The sequence below is a fragment of the Tiliqua scincoides genome, unplaced genomic scaffold (genome assembly GCF_035046505.1).
Source record: "Tiliqua scincoides isolate rTilSci1 unplaced genomic scaffold, rTilSci1.hap2 HAP2_SCAFFOLD_163, whole genome shotgun sequence".
Taxonomy (NCBI): domain Eukaryota; kingdom Metazoa; phylum Chordata; class Lepidosauria; order Squamata; family Scincidae; genus Tiliqua; species Tiliqua scincoides.
Window position 1 is genome coordinate 2,501 of NW_027101415.1, and position 18,684 is coordinate 21,184.

At 50.6% G+C, this 18,684-nt stretch overlaps 1 protein-coding gene across 1 annotated transcript in view; it reads right to left on the reverse strand.

The window, feature by feature from the left end:
* The window catches only part of LOC136635947 (collagen alpha-1(V) chain-like), a gene marked incomplete at its 3' end in the record, with an annotated part of 42,149 nt that overhangs the window by 1,455 nt on the left and 22,010 nt on the right, over positions 1 to 18,684 (reverse strand). Inside the window, exons 12-21 of the mRNA XM_066611010.1 lie at positions 17,195 to 17,248; positions 15,007 to 15,060; positions 13,980 to 14,024; positions 9,557 to 9,610; positions 8,581 to 8,625; positions 6,000 to 6,053; positions 5,342 to 5,386; positions 3,712 to 3,765; positions 2,673 to 2,717; positions 131 to 184 (exon numbers count right to left, since the gene is read on the reverse strand). Coding sequence (XP_066467107.1) covers positions 131 to 184; positions 2,673 to 2,717; positions 3,712 to 3,765; positions 5,342 to 5,386; positions 6,000 to 6,053; positions 8,581 to 8,625; positions 9,557 to 9,610; positions 13,980 to 14,024; positions 15,007 to 15,060; positions 17,195 to 17,248 — 504 coding nt within the window. The remainder of the gene's footprint in view (positions 1 to 130; positions 185 to 2,672; positions 2,718 to 3,711; positions 3,766 to 5,341; positions 5,387 to 5,999; positions 6,054 to 8,580; positions 8,626 to 9,556; positions 9,611 to 13,979; positions 14,025 to 15,006; positions 15,061 to 17,194; positions 17,249 to 18,684) is intronic.

The window sequence follows — 18,684 nt, forward strand, 5'->3', positions numbered from 1 at the left end:
ACCCCCACACCTGAAGGCTTCTTTCAACGCTCGTTCCAACCACCATATTTTTCCAGTTCATTTGCTCTCGTTTTGGCCCCATAACATCCCTGCCTTCGGCAGAACTTCCAAGGGCCAAGTTTCCTCTTACCTTTACACCACGAGGACCAGGATAACCAATTGGCCCCTGAGGACCGGCCGGACCCTGTAATGAAAAGAAAAGAACAGGTTTGATTCAGCAGTGGGGCCTGGAGGAGGGGGCCCCCCCACGGAACTCCCTTCCCAATAAACCATTACAACGGGCCCTCCTTATCAATGGGCCCATCATCAGTGGATTTGAGCATCCACTGATGCTCAGAGGGCCTCCTGGACACAACCGGAAATCACTTCCGGTCCTCGCCCGTGACTTCCCGTCACATCCGGGAGGTGTTCCTAAGCCGAGGAAGACTGTGGCCCAACTCCACAGGCCTTCCCCAACCTCAGAACACCTTCCAGATGTGGCTGAAAGTCACAAACATGAACCGGAAGTTACTTCCGGGAGCTGCCCTGAGACCCAGAGAGACACATGGAGTGGGTCGCAGACCGCCACAACTTCCAGAGGGCCTGCCGCAACCGTCAGGTAAGGGATCGTGCGCCAAGCTCCATTATTAGTGGAATTCAGTATCCCTGGGGGCGGAGAGGGGTCTGTCACCAATCCCCTGCAGGTACCGAGAGTCAGTTGTACCCATCTCCAGCTTCCTTGGGACAGCTGGAGCATCATACAATAGGATAACATGCAGGGATAAGGACAACCTCCGTGTGCAAGAGCAGTCTACCTGTCAGTATCTGATGCAGGGGACAAACAATAGGGAAGACTGTTGCCTTTGTGATTTGTTTGTGGATTGCCTGGAGGTCTCTGGCTGACCTTGTTTTGGGGGAGTGAACGCAGGATGAGAGAACCACGATCTGGGATCTCCCCCCCCCCTTTTTTCCCCCTGCCCTGGTGAGTCCAGTCAGACTCTAGCCTTGTGCCTCCAGTTTCATGTTTGCGTCCGCAAGAACTAATCTAGCAGGGCAGACTTTGCTCTGAGGTCATGAGGGTTTGAGCCATAATTCTTGGGGAATGTTACAGCAATGGAATCCAGGCGCTTGAGCCAGACTCCATGCTGTGTGCTAAATGTCTCCCAGTGGCAACCAGTGACTCCATGATGAATGAGCGGGCTTTACGTTTCTGGTGGGGTGGACGCTTGCAAATTCCTGTCCTTGCACACAGCCAAGATGACAATGGCTGGATAGACTCAAGCAAGGCTGCAGCTGCATAAGAACATAAAGCAAGCCCTGCTGGATCCGGTCAAGGACCTATCTAGTCCAGCTTCCTGGAACTCACGGTGGCCCACCAGAGGCCTCAGAGAGTACACAAGACAAGACACCCGGACTCCTGCACATGCCCGATCTCGTCTGATCTTGGAAGCTAAGCAGGGTCAGGCCTGGTTAGTACTTGGATGGGAGACCGCCTGGGAATACCGGGTGCTGTAGGCTTATACCATGATCTCCGAAGCTAAGCAGGGTCAGGCCTGGTTAGTACTTGGATGGGAGACCGCCTGGGAATACTGGGTGCTATAGACTTATACCATGATCTCGGAAGCTAAGCAGGGTCAGGCCCGGTTAGTACTTGGATGGGAGACCGCCTGGGAATACCGGGTGCTATAAGCTTATACCATAGCACCAGTCTTTCGAGACTGAAGGTTGCCAACCATGGACTCCCTGGCACCTGGCATTCAGAGACAGCCTACTTCTAGAAGCAGGAGGCTGCATATAGCCACCACGGCTTGTCACCTGTGAAGGACTTTTCCTCCATCAATCTGCGCAATCCCCTTTTAAAGGCATTGAGGCCAGGTGCCATCACCACATCCTGCGGCAAGGAGTTCCAGCAGCTTCCTTGCGACGCTCTGCTCCAAGGCAAGGTGTCCGTGAACGTTCACCTGCCGTGCCAAATACCCTCTTCCTCAGCACACCAGCAGACCAAGCACCAATACTGGGATGGCGGCCAGCATCAGTCGTGATCCCAGCTTTCTAGAACCCAGCTCAAGAGGATAGAAAGATTCAGGGTGCCAGGAGAGCCATGGACCAAAACCAGAGTGGCCTGACTTGGCAGAACCTCCTGCTTTACCCTCTCACAGACTTTGGATGCAGCAGGGGAAGCTGCATCTTCCCCTCCCCCTGCATTCTTGAACCACTTCCTGGAGGACCAGAGGTCTCTCATTCACTACGAATCATGCTGGCCACGCACTCCTTTCCAGGTCCGAATCCCAGTTCCAAAGGAGCTGTGGCAGGAGAGGAGGGGCCTGCCTTTGTGGGTTTCCCCATCAGGACAGCTTGTGGGACTCTGGAGGAATCAGGATGCTGGAAGAGATGGGGGCCTCCTTGGACCTAATGTGGTGGCGGGCTTTTCTCATGCTGGAGATCCCGTCCCCTTCCCCCGTTCACCATAGGAACACCTGCTGAGTAAAGGAGCTGGTCTTGCTCTCCCTGGTATGCCCTACTCTGACTGGCAGGCGCGATCTCCCTTCTACTGGAGCTGCTGGGAGATCTTTGGTCTGCCAGATTGGTATTCTGATGCACAGCAATGCCGCTATAGGATGTGAGAGTTGGCAGGTGCTCCTAGAGGTCATATAGCCCAACTTCCCGCTCCGTACTTCTCAATTGAGACGTACCTGACTTCCCTTCTCGCCAGGAGGTCCTTCCTTCCCAGGGTGGCCCTGTCGTCGAAGACATGAAAAGAGAAGCAAATTGGCCAGTCAGATTTTCCTAAGGAGGAGGTACACAATCATTGCATTCAAACTCCAACCCGGTGGCCCTTCTAATCCCTTGGTCTATGGCCCTGAACTGCCCTGGACTGCATGGACAGCTTCAGCTGGTAAAAGACGTGACCAGATGACAGGGGTGGGGGAGAACCCATGTGGATGAAGGACACTCCCAAAGCTCCCACATGAATTATTGTTATTAACACTTATATACCACTTTTCTACAAGAGTACAGTGGGCTCTCCTGAATCTGTGGGCTTGACATCCATGGATGTGAATATACATGGACTATCCATGGCCGGAGGCTTTCAAAGTCCTCCCAGACTCAACCAGAAGTGTCTTGCAGTCGCATCTGGGAGGTCTTCTGAGGGTCAGGGAGGGCGTGTGTGACCTCTTGGGCCTCGGAAGGCCTCCTGGACACAAGGCACTTCCGGTTTACCAGTGCAGCCTCCTCTGGTCCAAATTACATTATCTGCGGAATTCGGTATCCAAGGGCCCACTCTGGTTTTGTCAAACCAAAAGTGGTTTAACATAGTAAAATAAATCCAGAAATGGTTCCCTGTCCCCAAAGCGCTTCCAGTCTAAAAAAAACCAGGACTGTTTTTTTTTAGACTGGAAGCGCTTTGGGGACAGGGAACCATTTCTGAATTTATTTTAAGAGACACCAGCAACAACCCCTGGAAAAGACACTGTGCTGGAGCAAAAAAGGACAGTTACTCTCTCCCTCCCAAATATAAACCGCTTTAAAAGGTGCCTCTTTGCCCAGTTAACAAGGGTGATTATGTATCTCTTGCTGAGTGAACGGCACTCAGCTTACAAACCAAAGATTGCCTGTTCGTTGGGTCTCCCTGGATGTTTGTTTCTCCAGAGCCGGAGCGAGTCTCCCCATCAGGAAAGACTCAACCCCTGCAAGGAAGGCCTCTCCACAAACGTTCTCGACAAAGCTTACCGGGGGACCGTCCGCTCCCGGCATGCCAGGAAGTCCCGGTTTTCCAAGCGGACCCTATGAAAAGAGACAGGAAGTGGAAGACGAGTCACACCAGCATCCTCACCAAATCTAGGCCGGCAAGCGTTCTCTTGCATTGACCAGTCTTGATCTTTGCGGGTCAACGGGGCAATTTTACGCATGCCCAGGCTTGGCACAAGTTCTATGTGATTTGCAGAGTTCTCTGCAATTAGCCAAGCAGCCACGTGATGGCATTAATTTGTGTGATGGTGTTTATTATTATTATTATTATTTTATTTAATTTGTACCCCGCCTTTTTGCCCAACGGGCACACAAGGCGGCTTACATCATTAAAAAAAATACAACATTAAAAACAATTAACAGCAATTTACAGAATTAAAAAATCTAAAAACAAACAAACCCCGTGGATTTTAATATAAAAGCAAGAACGCCAGCCAGCCTGTCAACAATTAAGCTTTTTGAAATAAAAAGGTCTTCACGCCGAAAAGTTAGCAACGAGGGAGCAGTTCTCAGTTCTAAGGGGAGGGTATTCCACAGTTCGGGGGCCACCACTGAGAAGGCCCTCTTCCTGGCAGCCACCCCCTCACATCTTTTAGTGGCAGCACAGTCAAAAGGGCCCCCCCCAGATGATCTAAGAGCACAGGCAGGATTGTAGGGAAGGAGGCGGTCCCTCAAATACCCCGGTTTACCCACCTTCTCCCCCCCACACAAGGGTTGGATTTGGTGCAGAACAGAAGTTATTTTCTGCCTTCTGTGGACTTTCCCCACATCAATGATTCTATACCAACTACTACCCCTTGTGCATTGCAATGGATGCTGGGATGCACAACAGCGAACTTCTATGCCCCCCTCCAGCTACGCACTGCCAGCACTGGTGGGAAAGCTGTGATGGACTTTCTTTGTGGAGAAACCCTCCATAAGGTTTCAACAAACTCCAGAGTTTCCCCTACAGCATCGTTTGAAACCCCCTGGTGTAAAAAGAATGCGCTGTAAACCGAAATGCAGCATCACCGACGCACATCACCACTGTAAACCAAATGCAGGAAAGGAGGGCTGTCAGAAGATGCTCTCAGCCCTGATTCCAAGACAGCCAGGTCACAGTGGGGAGTACATCAGTGTACATTCATCCCTTGATGGCTTGGAGATGAGTGCGGGAATTCCACTGAAATCACAGCGCAACTCAAGGAACGTGAATGTGTCTGTGCTGACGGTATGTACGTACGTCCTGCACTTCCCAAGCACTGAAAGTACATGCGCAGGCTCTCCCTCAGGGTCTCTGGACTGTTCCCACTTGGCGAAGCCATGATGCACAGATCAGAAACTGAAACATGCTAGCAACATGTTGTTGCACGCTTCTGCTGAGTCTGGTACAGGACATGTTTGAATCTGGTATTTGGTATTCACAGGGGTATCCACTAAGTGGATCCACTTAGGCAGGGGGTTGAACTAGATGACCTATTAGGTCCTTTTCCAACTCTATGATTCTATGAAATCTCATCGCCCGGAGGCGAGAAAATAAAAAGGAGATGGCAACAGAAGTGACCTCAAGACAGAGAATAAGTTCCAAACAGGAAGGGTGGCTGAATGTCACAGTTGTTTTGAATTAACTTACTTTGTCTCCTGGTGGACCAATTGCTCCTTGAGGACCTGGAAGCCCCTGGAAGAAATGGGAGGGGGGGGGGGAGGAAGGAAAAGTGTATTAAAATCAGCAGATACACATAGATTAATCCATCCTGGTACATTCAGCAGAGTTGGGCTTAGGGGTTTGGCTGCAGTTCAAACGACCAAGAGATTCAAGCGACCAAGGGGTTCGGTTGCGTCCAAGCAACCAAGAGATTTGAGCTCCAGTCACTATCTGGGCTACTCCACAGGGTTGTTGCGAGGACAAAAGGAGGGAAGGAACTATGCACACCATCCTGAGCTCTTTGGAGAAAGGGCGGTATAAAAATTGGAAAAATAAATACAATAAAAAAAGCAAACCTTCTGAATTAGGGTTGGCGCTCAGGTTCAGTCACTCCCTACATAGGAGGGAGTCAAATAGGTGCATTTGCATACCCCGGTACCCCAAGCTCTTTACGCTCCAATTTCTTCCAGTCCTGTCTCTAAAATGGTTTGAAATTCTGGGATGGCCCATATGTCATTTGGACCAAGCTGACAGCCAAGGAGAATTGGAAGGTCCCAAGGTCTGGCTTTTGTTCCCATATCCTGCTGCAAAAAGGAGGTGACTTTGGGGGAAGAGCTTCCCATTTTTGGAACCAAGCATCTCTCACCTGTGCGCCGGGATTTCCTTGTTGACCTGGCGGGCCGGGTTCACCTTGAGGACCCTGGAATGGAAAACCACATCTTAGAAAAAATGCTCTATTGCATTCACCAAAAGCAGCCGCAAACCCCGAAGGGTCTGTTGTCCAGGGACGTGACAGCTGGATGAGACTGGATGTGGAGAGTGCCAGGCAAATAATTATCACTGCTAATAATAATAATAATTACTCCTAATAATGTTGCCCAAACTCACAATTCCCTGGCTTCGGAATACAAATTAGTTCTAACTTGGTAACCTATTTCTGAATGAGCTGCTGGGGTGTCAAATCGTCTACAAATAACACTGGTTAATATTTATATTTAGACAGCTCGTTATCGTAGAAGGACTCATATATGTTCCAGAAAAAGCCCGAGGTTCCCTTATATTATTTGGAGATATATTCACTTTTTAAAAAAAACAAAAATAAAAAATATGTATTTCCTGTCTTTGGAGAATTCCAATTTAAAAGAAGTCTATGCATCAGGTTCCTGGGACTCTTAGGGCACAATCCTGACCAGGTCCACTCAGAAGTAAGTCCTATTTTGTTCAATGGGGCTTACTCTCAGGAAAGTGTGGTTAGGAAGGCAGCCTTAGGGCCCAATCCTACCCAATTTTTCAGTGCTGGTGCAGCTGTACCAATGGGGCATGCATTGCATCTTGTGTGCGGCAGCGGTCACAGAGGCCTCCTTAAGGTATGGGAACATTTGTCGCTGCATTGCGACTGCACCGGTGCTGGAAAATTGGATAGGATTGGCCCTTAGAGGGCAAAATTATGCAGGGGATGGACAGAGTGGATAGGGAGATGCTCTTTACACTCTCACATAACACCAGAACCAGGGGACATCGACTAAAATTGAGTGTTGGGAGAGTTAGAACAGACAAAAGAAAATATTTCTTTACTCAGCGTGTGGTCAGTCTGTGGAACTCCTTGCCACGGGATGTGGTGATGGCGTCTGGCCTGGACGCCTTTAAAAGGGATTGGACAAGTTTCTGGAGGAAAAACCCATTACGGGTTACAAGCCATGATGTGTATGTGCAACCTCCTGATTTTAGAAATGGGCTATGTCAGATGCAAGGGAGGGCACCAGAATGAGGTCTCTTGTTATCTGGTGTGCTCCCTGGGGCATTTGGTGGGCTGCTGTGAGATACAGGAAGCTGGACTAGATGGGCCTATGGCCTGATCCAGTGGGGCTGCTCTTATGTTCTTATGCTCCCTGGGGCATTTGGTGGGCCACTGTGAGATACAGGAAGCTGGACTAGATGGGCCTATGGCCTGATCCAGTGGGGTTGCTCTTATGTTCTTATGCTCCCTGGGGCATTTGGTGGGCCGCTGTGAGATACAGGAAGCTGGACTAGATGGGCCTATGGCCTGATCCAGTGGGGCTGCTCTTATGTTATGTTCTTATGTCTGACAGCCTGGTGCAGGAAAAGCTACACAGGCCACATCTGCATCCACAACATGCGCACCTCTCCTCGAAAAACATAGCAAATAGCACTATTGATTTAACACAAATGTGATTACAGAGCTGGGATTGTCAGTGACATCCAAAGGCCCCCCCCCCTCTCTCTGGTGGCTCGGTAATTGGCGCAGAAACTGAACTGGTCACATGCCCTGAAACAAGGTGCGCATCTCGTCCGAGATGAGCTAGAGAAGCAATTTACAGTACATGGGGAAATGGAGCAATCTTCCATCCTTGGGTTTCTCCGTGGTCTACCACACCTTTGCTTTCATGCTTTGCGCTCTGCGACCTTCTCCTCGCCACGGACGCATCCCTTCGTTCCGCTGAGCAGTTTTAACTCTCAGTGAACGCTAGATGCTCCCTGGTTGGGGTGCATGAAAAAATGCGGAGGAGGGGAGGATGTGGAGATGACTTTCATCCATTCCTCTTTGCCAGCCTCCAAGTGTGTCCACCTTCCCGCTTCTCACGGATACACAAAGACACATGCACGCGTAGTCTTTGATCACATTCTTTGCATCATCTCACACAAACACACTTGGAGAGGTAGAGGGACAGGCAAAAGTAAATATTTCTTTACCCAGCGTCCAATTAGTCTGTGGAACTCTTTGCCACAGGACGTGGTGATGGCATCTGGCCTAGATGCCTTGAAATTGGACAGATGAATGGAGGAAAAGTCCATCACAGGTCACACGACAAAATGGGCAAATGCTACCTCCTGGTTTTAGAAGTAGGCTATATCTGAATGCCAGGTGTAAAGGTGTGGCACCAGGATGCAGGTCTCTTGTGTGCTCCCTGGAGCATCTAGTAGGCCACTGTGAGATACAGGAAACTGGACTAGATGGACCCTGGGCCTGATCCAGCAGGGTGGTTCTTACGTTCTTACAGGCAATTTTAAACGAACCGTTAATTAGCAGGCTCATTGCAAGAAAGCCATACTGGTGACACTGACCTGCTTTGAAAGAAAGGCAGCTGGATTCAGCAGGCAGGGCATTTTCTCTCTCTCTCTCTCTCTCTCTCTCTCACACACACACACACACACACACACACACACACACACACACACAAGATGGAGGCCTGACAGCAGAAACTTACCACATTTCCTTTCGGGCCTGTTTGTCCATCCATCCCAGCTATTCCCTAAGTGGAAAATTTATTAACAAACAAAAAAAAAATTATCCACAAACACAAACTGAAAAATTATCTGCTGAGAACAAGAAAAGGAAGCCGATCTCTCTAATCCCAATGAAACATTTTAATGGTCTAACAGCCCAATCCTATGCGTGTCTACTCAGAAGTAAGTCCCATTACAGTCAATGGGGCTTACTCCCAGGAGAGGATGGATAGGATAGGGCTGTAAACTCAGCACAATTCCCAATCGGTGTGGCCCAAGGGAACTGCTGCTAGTGGAACAGACCGAATAACTTATAATGGAACGACGGGCTCCATTAGTGGTGGAGGGTCAGATCCATGAGCCAGACACCAGCATGATCCACTCCTCTCTCTTCCTAGGAGACTCCAAGTAGTTCAGCCCCATCTCCCATGCCAGACGTGGTTGGTGTAATCCAACCCTCTTGTCACAAAGATGGAGCAAGCCACTTGTAGGAGGAGTGCAATTTTTTTATGAGTTGGGCTCTGTGAGCTGGCCTCTTTCCAACCTGAGCTGGTCCAGAGGCATAAGGGATTCACTCAGGGTGGGGAGGGATATTCAGTGGCCAGGGAAGGGAGTTCTACTGTGGACATCCACCAGGGAAGGATCATCCCAGGGGGAAAGAAGAGGAGGACTCAGGGGTGGTTTGAAGCCCTCCCCTCCTCATTCCACAACGCGTAAGACATCTCAGGACATCTGCAAATGTACAGAATGCATAGGAGTTGGAAATCTGCACATGTGTTCTTTCTACACCTCAAACTTCTATCAAATATACTAGGCTAACAGCCACACGGCCCCCAGAGTCTCTTGGGAGAGAGAGTGTTGTGGAGAACCTGAGTTCCTTCCCACACCTGCAGAACTGTGGTTCCCTGGTTAAATGGAAGTGGAGGAAATAAAAGACAAGGAAGATCAACTACTCACTGGAGGTCCTGGAGGTCCTGGGGGGCCTTTTGGACCCAACAAACCACGAGGTCCCTGTTGGAGGAAGCAAACAGAGTTAGAATATACCCCTGGGGTGACTTTTCCCCCCCTAAATCAGTGTGTCTCGACTATTGTCCTCTGCCATTCCACTTCAAATGATCCACCTGTCTGAAGTACCGCTGGAAGTAAGCGGTGATGACGTCATCACCAGTTACTTCTGGGTTGGGAGGCCAGATGCAAACCAGTAAGAGGTTCGGAGTAGAAGGAAGGGCTTTTTTGAGCATGGAAAAGCATGCTTTTCCTGCCTGCCAACTGGGAAGACCATGGTTGTAGAGAAAACTTTAAGAGACATTTGGCCACGCTGGAAGAGGACAGTGAAGGCAGAGGGTGAAATCTACAGCATGTCACCAGCCCTGCGCACTGTGATTTGATTGCCCTGGTCAGCCGTGCTCTTTGAGTGGAGGTATATAAATAGCCTTTAAATAAATGCACACATTCTGATCCTGCAAAGGGTTTGGAGGTCTGAGCACAAACAGCCCCCAGAATGCTCCTGACTCATCCCTACTCTCAGAGTAGGGCTGGCTTTAAGCCAATTGGACCAACTGCTTCCCCGTGGGCCTAAGGGAAGCCCATTCTAGGGTAACCTACACTACTTTTGTCAAGTACACGCAACACATTGCAACGGACACCTAACACCATATATCATATAAATTGTTAAAGTTGGGCCCCACACCTCCTAAGGCCAGCCCTGTCCCAGACTGTGTGATTCTGGGTTCAAGCCCCGGAGTCCTTAACGTATCATTAGTTTATGGGAATTAAGGTGGAGGGCTTTCCATCAGGTCCTCAGGGTGGGAGCGGCAAACCCATGGTTGCAAGACGATCAGGTGCAAGAGGCTGACCTGTTCGGGGTCAGGACCCGCTAGATCGGAAGGCGCCCCACCGCTGATAGAAATGGTAGCCCATTTCGTCCAAGAATGTATGCGGGCGAAGGAGTTGTGGAGGGGCGTAGTGAGGGCCTTTAAGTGGCCCGAACTGGCCCAACAGGCCTGGGAGACTATCGTCTCTGGGGAGGAGCCGGCGGGAGGTATGAGGGGATCCAAGGGGACGAGTCGTGCGGGACAACGGAGGGGAGGAGACGATAGGTGGGAGGTGCCGTGGTCTACGGTAGGATTGATAAATCTGTATGTCCTTTTTGCTCTGGGCATCCAAGGTAGTAGTTGGCAACCTTCAGTCTCGAGAGACTATGGTATCGCGCTCTGAAAGGTGGTTCTGGAACAGCGTCTAGTGTGGCTGAAAAGGCCAATCCGGGAGCGACAATCCCTTCCACACCGGGAGCAAGTGCAGTCTGTCCCTGGTCTGTCTCCCTGGCTGTGGGCCTTCCTTCTTTGCCTCTTTGCCTCAGACTGTTGGCCGAGTGTCTCTTCAAACTGGGAAAGGCCGTGCTGCACAGCCTGCCTCCAAGCGGGCCGCTCAGAGGCCAGGGTTTCCCACTTGTTGAGGTCCACTCCTAAGGCCTTCAGATCCCTCTTGCAGGTGTCCTTGTATCGCAGCTGTGGTCTACCTGTAGGGCATCCAAAGGGGCAAAGAAATAAAGGAGAAAAAGTCCACCAACACGCAGGGTGGTCCGCTTTGTGGTCTCCGGAGTATACAGTGTCGCGGCTTACGAAAGGGTGAGAACAAGTAGAGACAGGTGGAAAAAATGGTCGGAATGGTTAGATGGGGTGAATCCACCTCTAATGTGATGTATCTGTGTTCTAGTTAAACAATCAATGTAATGTGACTGTAGTTGAAAATGTAAAATGTGATTTCTTTCCTTTGTATTATTTATTGCAGTATGAAACTTTTTAAATCAAAATCTATATTTCCCAGAGATTGACAGCCATGCATATCCAGGCCTGAGAGGGTTTACACACCTGTGGAATTAAAATGTGTTCCGTTCAGAGAGTTTCAAGTTTCCCCCATCCCTCAATTCATTCACCCCCACCCACCTCGCTCCCTCCCCATCTAAAAACACGCTGTGGATGTTTTTCATTATCCCAAAGCCGTCTTAATTACGGCATCGCCTCCATGTCTTAAGTGTTTCTAAAGGAGTCGACAGCCACAAAATTAGCGCTTGGACGTGTTTCAGGAAAAGGGGGGGGCGCGATGATTGCCTGAGAAGGCTTTGACGAGACGGACGACAATGAGCTTGTAAACATGTGCGCTTCTGACTCCTCCTGCAAATTCTCGGCAAAAGCTGTCATGTCACTTTTAGAGAGCCACACCAGCATTTTCAAAGCAGTGTCAACAGCTCTCTTTTATTGATGAGAAGAAATGGGGGGGGGGGGGCTAGAAATATCACTTTGATGTACTGGAATGTCTTGGCTTACAGGAGCACAGTGGTTTACAGTGGGCCCTCGCAACAGCATTGGTAGGGGGCAAAGGCCACATTGGGTGATGTACATGGGGGGGGGATGACACCTCTACAGGCCAAAACTTTTAAAAACTTGGTCTTTTTGAATACCACCATCATGCTACATATCAATCGATGCGTAATTTCATGCAGAATGCCACAAAACAAACCGTGTTGAAATATCTCCGTTCTGTCAAAAGTTATAGCCAAAAAACCAGCACAGGCAGGACTGTCTGGGGTGTAGCCATGCCCACTGCATGGGACGAGGTCAATCATGGGTGGGGGGTGATGTGTTGGTTTCCCTGGTCACACTGGTTGGTTGGTTGGTCCCTGGTTGGTTTCCCTGTGTCACACTGGGTGACACAAGCCCTAGAGGTGCCACTGGGCCCTTGGGATCAATTCCAGCACCCCCCCCCCCATAGACAGCGAATTCTGCTCTCCCCGGATTGTGGCCCTAATAGTGTCACCTACGCAATATTAAGCAAACATGAGACATGTGGATTGTTTTAGAGCAGGGGTGCCCAAACCCCGGCCCGGGGGCCACTTGCGGCCCTTGAGGCCTCTCAATGCGGCCCTCAGGGAGCCCCCAGTCTCCAATGAGCCTCTGGCCCTCCTGAGATTTGTTGGAGCCCACACTGGCCCGATGCAACGGCTCTCAACATGACGGCCAACTGTTCGACCTTTCACATGAGCTGTGGTATGAGGGCTCCCTCCATTGCTTGCTGTTTCACATCTGTGATGCAGCAGTGGCAGCAAAGGAAAGGCCAGCCTTGCTTTGTGCAAGGCCTTTTATAGGCCTTGAGCTATTGCAAGACCTTCATTCATTCATATAAGTTCATCTTTAATAAATTCATTTATGTAAACTTATGTAAATTTATTCAAATTTTAAATGTAAATTAATTCTTTTTTCCCCCCGGCCCCCGACACAGTGTCAGAGAGACGATGTGGCCCTCCTGCCAAAAACTTTGGACACCCCTGTTTTAGAGCACTGGTTTCTAACCCGTGGTCTGTGGACACAGGTGGTCCGTGAGACCCTGAGAAGTGGTCTGCAAGGTTTCAGAGGGGGAAAAAAATATCCTGTACCTTTACAAGATACTTTGATCCAGTATCTTGCTAGAGTGTTTTCCACCCTCTCTGATAGTGTGCAGGGGAGCGCCAACTCAGGAGATACTTCCCTAGAGACCACCAAAAAAAGCGTGGCTTTTGTTGCCACGGCCGCAGCCGGCAACAAAAGCAGCAACCCACAAATGTTTATTTCACATTTAAAAAAATCAAAGAAATAACTAATAAAGTTATTACAAATTTAATGGTATTTTTTTTGGGTGATGGGAGGAGGATTGCATGTGGACCATAACAATTCCAATTTTTGCCTCAGTGTTCTGTAGGCTCCTAAAACTTGGGGACCACCACTGATGTACCTGAGGAGGTGGGGAGGGGGCAAATGACCTGGTGCACCACCCAGGAGGGGTGGCACCATGACCCCTTCCATTCCTGCCGCCTTTCCCCTCCCCCAGTCCTTTACGGCCTTTCCAAGGTCTTTGGAGGGCCGGGGAAGCTTCCCTGACCCCCTGAAGGCCTTCAAGTCCTCAAGTGAGGCTTCTGAGGCCAACAGAAGGACTCAAAACATCAGAAGGACTGAAAACTGGAAGTGACCTTTCTAGACCTTCAGGAGGCCTTGGCAGGAGTTCTGGGGGCCAGGGAATCCGCGTGCAACCTCTCCAGCCCTCAGAAGGTCTCCAGACATGGCCAGTAGGGGGTGGTACTGCATAGGGGGGGGGGTGGAACTTTGTGATCCTGGTCCTCTGTGGCATAGGAGCCAGGATCGCAACTGGGAAATCGCTGTTTTAGAGGCACACATTACGTAGCCGCAAACTCAGGTTTTCAGATGTACGTTCCACCGACCGCCCTTGCCTTTGGGTAACCCAGGACCGTCCCCTTCACACATTACGCTTCCTTTGCACGGATCCTAGATCGATGCCTACAAAACACTATATGTGAAGCAACCCTGATCTGTAGGTTTTGGGCACTTACAGGTTCCCCAGGGAGCCCTCGGGGGCCAACCTCTCCGTCATCACCCTGTAGGGGGGAAAAAAGAGGAGAGAAGGAAGAGTGATTAAGAATGGGTTGTATTTCAACCGTATCACAGGTGTTTCACTCGTTGCTGGATGATAATTGCCCAGTAAAGCAACTCCCTGAGAGTAATACGGGGGCATTCATGCATAAGGAACCCCATCAGCCCAGAGACAAATACCGCGTGAGCAGAACCGGCTGGAAATTAGAAAACCCCCATCAGCGACGCCTTCATAACTCATGTCAATATTTATAGAGATGGATTTGTCTGCACATGTCACGGTGTTCATTTTGACACAGGAAGGTCAACGAGGAGCGGGTGAAATTGCTGGCTAGAAGAGTCCACAAGGAAAACCCAAGACTGATCAAACCAAGGGCTTCCCCTCTTTTTTCCATTGCACCAAAAAAGGGGACTCTGGTTGGACATGGAAGGGAACGGATCGAAAATTTTCCCTTTTCGAAAATGGAACCAAGGAGAATGGATTCTCAGAGGCGTAACTCACTGACTCGGGGCCCAGGACAGTGATGTCACAAAGCCATGTGACATCATGACTTCAGGGTTCCCCATGTAGGAGCTGGATGCTTGCTGTCTAGGTTTTGCGCCCCCATTTTTTTTCCTGTGGAAGTTCCCCTTTGAAGGAGAAGGAATGGGGGGGGGGTTTGAAGCCACCAGCTCCTCCTCCAGCACTAGGGCACAGCATGAGGGGCAGTCATGCACCCCCCCCCCCGTGGTGTAGCACCAGGGGTCCCTAGTTACGCCTCTGTAGGTTTGCACCACTTTGAGGTCTGCTCTGCGACCTCATTTGCACACGTAGGTTGCACACTTCCTTGGGAGTAAGTCCCACCGAGCTCCATGGGGCTTACTTCTGAGTAGGCATGCCCAGACTTTGGCTGATAGTCGATCAACGTCACAGTTTACGAGTGACCAACACGCGCGTGCGAAAGGATCCATTTTCTTGAACGTCAAGAAAGCGCTGGGAGAACTTACCCTCTCTCCATCTTCTCCAGGAGCTCCTGGAGGCCCTGAAGGGCCTGGTTCACCCTAAGAACACACAAAAGGGGGAAACATTATGGGCTCAGCTCACTTTGAATTATCTAACCCTGATTTCATCCAACCCTGTTCATTTCACCCTAAATCCAGATAAAATGAACTGGCGGTGTGGTCTGGAGGTGGAGCTGTTGCCTGGTCTGAAAAAAAGCAAAGCAGGGTCTCAGCTTGGATCTCACTTTGGATACTGGAAGCTGCTGGCTAGTGACAAAGGAATGAGGACTGGCAATAATGGATCGCATTCTAAGAACCAGCCTGGGGCATGTTTTGTGGGTGCCCATGGAAGCATGGAAAGCGCAAGAGCTGCGCAACCAGGACGGCGATTGCCGGGGAAATGGAGGATTCTATGAGCTTTCTCTCATATTTTTTTATTTTTTTATTTATATTGGCAGTTGGCAAACTTCAGTCTCGAAAGACTCTGGTATCGCGCTCTGAAAGGTGGTTCTGGAACAGCGTCTAGTGTGGCTGAAAAGGCCGATTCGGGAGTGACAATCCCTTCCACGCTGGGAGCAAGTGCAGTCTGTTCCCTGGTCTGTCTCCCTGGCTATGGGCCTTCCTTCTTTGCCTCTTAGCCTCAGACTGCTGGCCAAGTGTCTCTTCAAACTGGGAAAGGCCATGCTGCACAGCCTGCCTCCAAGCGGGCCGCTCAGAAGCCAGGGTTTCCCACCTGTTGAGGTCCACTCCTAAGGCCTTCAGATCCCTCTTGCAGATGTCCTTGTATCGCAGCTGTGGTCAACCTGTAGGGCGCTTTCCTTGCACAAGTTCTCCATAGAGGAGATCCTTTGGGATCCGGCCATCATCCATTCTCACGACATAACCGAGCCAACGCAGGCGTCTCTGTTTCAGCAGTGCACACATGCTAGGGATTCCAGCACGTTCCAGGACTGTGTTGTTTGGAACTTTGTCCTGCCAGGTGATGCCGAGGATGCGTCGGAGGCAGCGCATGTGGAAAGCGTTCAGTTTCCTCTCCTGTTGTGAGCGAAGAGTCCATGACTCGCTGCAGTACAGAAGTGTACTCAGGACGCAAGCTCTGTAGACCTGGATCTTGGTATGTTCCGTCAGCTTCTTGTTGGACCAGACTCTCTTTATTTCTATACCGCCTTTCTTTGGTCATCAGATTTCTCCTCAGACTTTAATCCAAGGCTGTTTACATAGGCAGGCTGTTCTAAACCTTACAATTGAATAGTTCTAGCCTTTCATAGAACTCCTCCTTCCAGCTGGATTCCTTCCCGGTCTGGCCTCTCTCTGGCCCTTCGCCTCCCACGCTCCACTTGACGGCAACTCCTCTCTTCCACCGAGGGTCAGCTCATCAGTATATCAGCTTGTCGTCAGTTCTCGGGTACTTCCGGTTGTTTCGAACTGGCAGCCTCAGATCTTCAGGCATACAAGGCGGCAGCTCTACCAGCTGAGCCAGACCTCCTGCCCTCAGACCTCATAGAATAATACTTGTAAAAACCCCATTTGAAAAAAGCGGGTGCAGGCTTAGGACCAGCCTGCCTACGTAAACTGCCTCGAGTCTATGAGTATGGTAGTGTATAAATACTACAATAAATATTTTATTTATTTACTCTTGCCAGGAGGTGCAGACTTTCTAAAAGGTAGAGGGGCTGGGAGCAGGGAAGGGAAGGGAGCCCCCCTGTCTCCCAGCACACCCCGAGAGAGAGAGAGAAGTGGGGAAAAGAAAGATGTGCTGGGTGGGGGGGGTCGGGTCAGATTGACAGGGGGAAAGAAAGAGGAGAAGTTTGGGTTGCAAGAGGATGTAACCGAGTAGTCAGGAGAGGGAGAAAAATTGTAGAGGGTGGGGTCAGGAGTGTGGGGGAATATAGGGAAGAGTTTCAGGTTCTGTGTACTGGTAGGTCTGAGAAGGGGTTGGGCGGTAAAATTCCAGGGGACTGGACCATGACAAAACATCTGGTTTGTAGGAAATTTAGGAAGGGGAGGACAGTCAGTCATCTTGCCCTGGGCCCAGAGCCAATTCTCAGTAGCCCTGTGTGTCAGAAGAAAGATCAGAGGGGTGTGATTTTGAAATAGGTCGTTGAAAGGGGTCAGGCCCTAGGTAATTTAAAAAAAAAAAATCTTCCTTGAGATGAGCGGGTTTGCAAGAAGTCAAAATGATCTCACGGCTTACCCTGTGCCCTTTCTCCCCAGGCAATCCTGCAAGACCATCGAAGCCTCGGTCACCCTACGAGAAAAAGAAAAGATGGAGACCATCAGTCCAAATTTCAGCTCTTCCTCCAAGATCTGGAGCTCAGAAGATAAGAACATAAGAACAGCCCCACTGGATCAGGCCATAGGCCCATCTAGTCCAGCTTCCTGTATCTCACAGCGGCCCACCAAATGCCCCAGGGAGCACACCAGACAGCAAGAGACCTCATTGACACCCACAGCCTCAGAGCCCGGAGCAGTGATGTCATGATGTCATACTATGATGTCACTGCCCTGGGTTCTCCCCAAAGGTGTTGCCCGTGTATTTGCCCGTGTATTTGCTGTGCCCTATCCTGGCCTTCACAGAAGCCGAGATGGGGTGCGGTGAAGCAACCATTGCCCTGCCTTTGGGGAGAACCAGAGGTGACTGGGCAAAGCCTAGGGCAGTCATGTGCGCCCCGTGTCTCAGGCTTCACCTCTGCATACAAACTTCAAACTCCAAAAGCAGTCCGGCCTCCCCTATCGGTGACTCTCCTTCTCCTTTCCGCTCCTGATCCATCTCTTTGTAGGGATCCGACATCGGGCTCAGAGAGCTCTTGGGCACCTCGAGACTCCTTTTAGGAGTGCAAAGGCCTCAGGACATCCAAAGGTTTGGGAACATAAGAACAGCCCCGCTGGATCAGGCCATAGGCCCATCTAGTCCAGCTTCTTGTATCTCACCGCGGCCCACCAAATGCCCCAGGGAGCATAAGAACATAAGAGCAGCCCCACTGGATCAGGCCAGAGGCCCATCTAGTCCGGCTTCCTGTATCTCACTGCGGCCCACCAAATGCCCCAGGGAGCATAAGAACATAAGAGCAGCCCCACTGGATCAGGCCAGAGGCCCATCTAGACCAGCTTCCTGTATCTCACAGTGGCCCACCAAATGCCCCAGGGAGCATAAGAACATAAGAGCAGCCCCACTGGATCAGGCCATAGGCCCATCTAGTCCGGCTTCTTGTATCTCACCGCGGCCCACCAAATGCCCCAGGGAGCATAAGAACATAAGAGCAGCCCCACTGGATCAGGCCAGAGGCCCATCTAGTCCGGCTTCCTGTATCTCACTGCGGCCCACCAAATGCCCCAGGGAGCATAAGAACATAAGAGCAGTCCCACTGGATCAGGCCATAGGCCCATCTAGTCCAGCTTCCTGTATCTCACCGCGGCCCACCAAATGCCCCAGGGAGCATAAGAACATAAGAGCAGCCCCACTGGATCAGGCCACAGGCCCATCTAGTCCAGCTTCCTGTACCTCACTGCGGCCCACCAAATGCCCCAGGGAGCATAAGAACATAAGAGCAGCCCCACTGGATCAGGCCATAGGCCCATCTAGTCCAGCTTCCTGTATCTCACCGCGGCCCACCAAATGCCCCAGGGAGCATAAGAACATAAGAGCAGCCCCACTGGATCAGGCCAGAGGCCCATCTAGTCCGG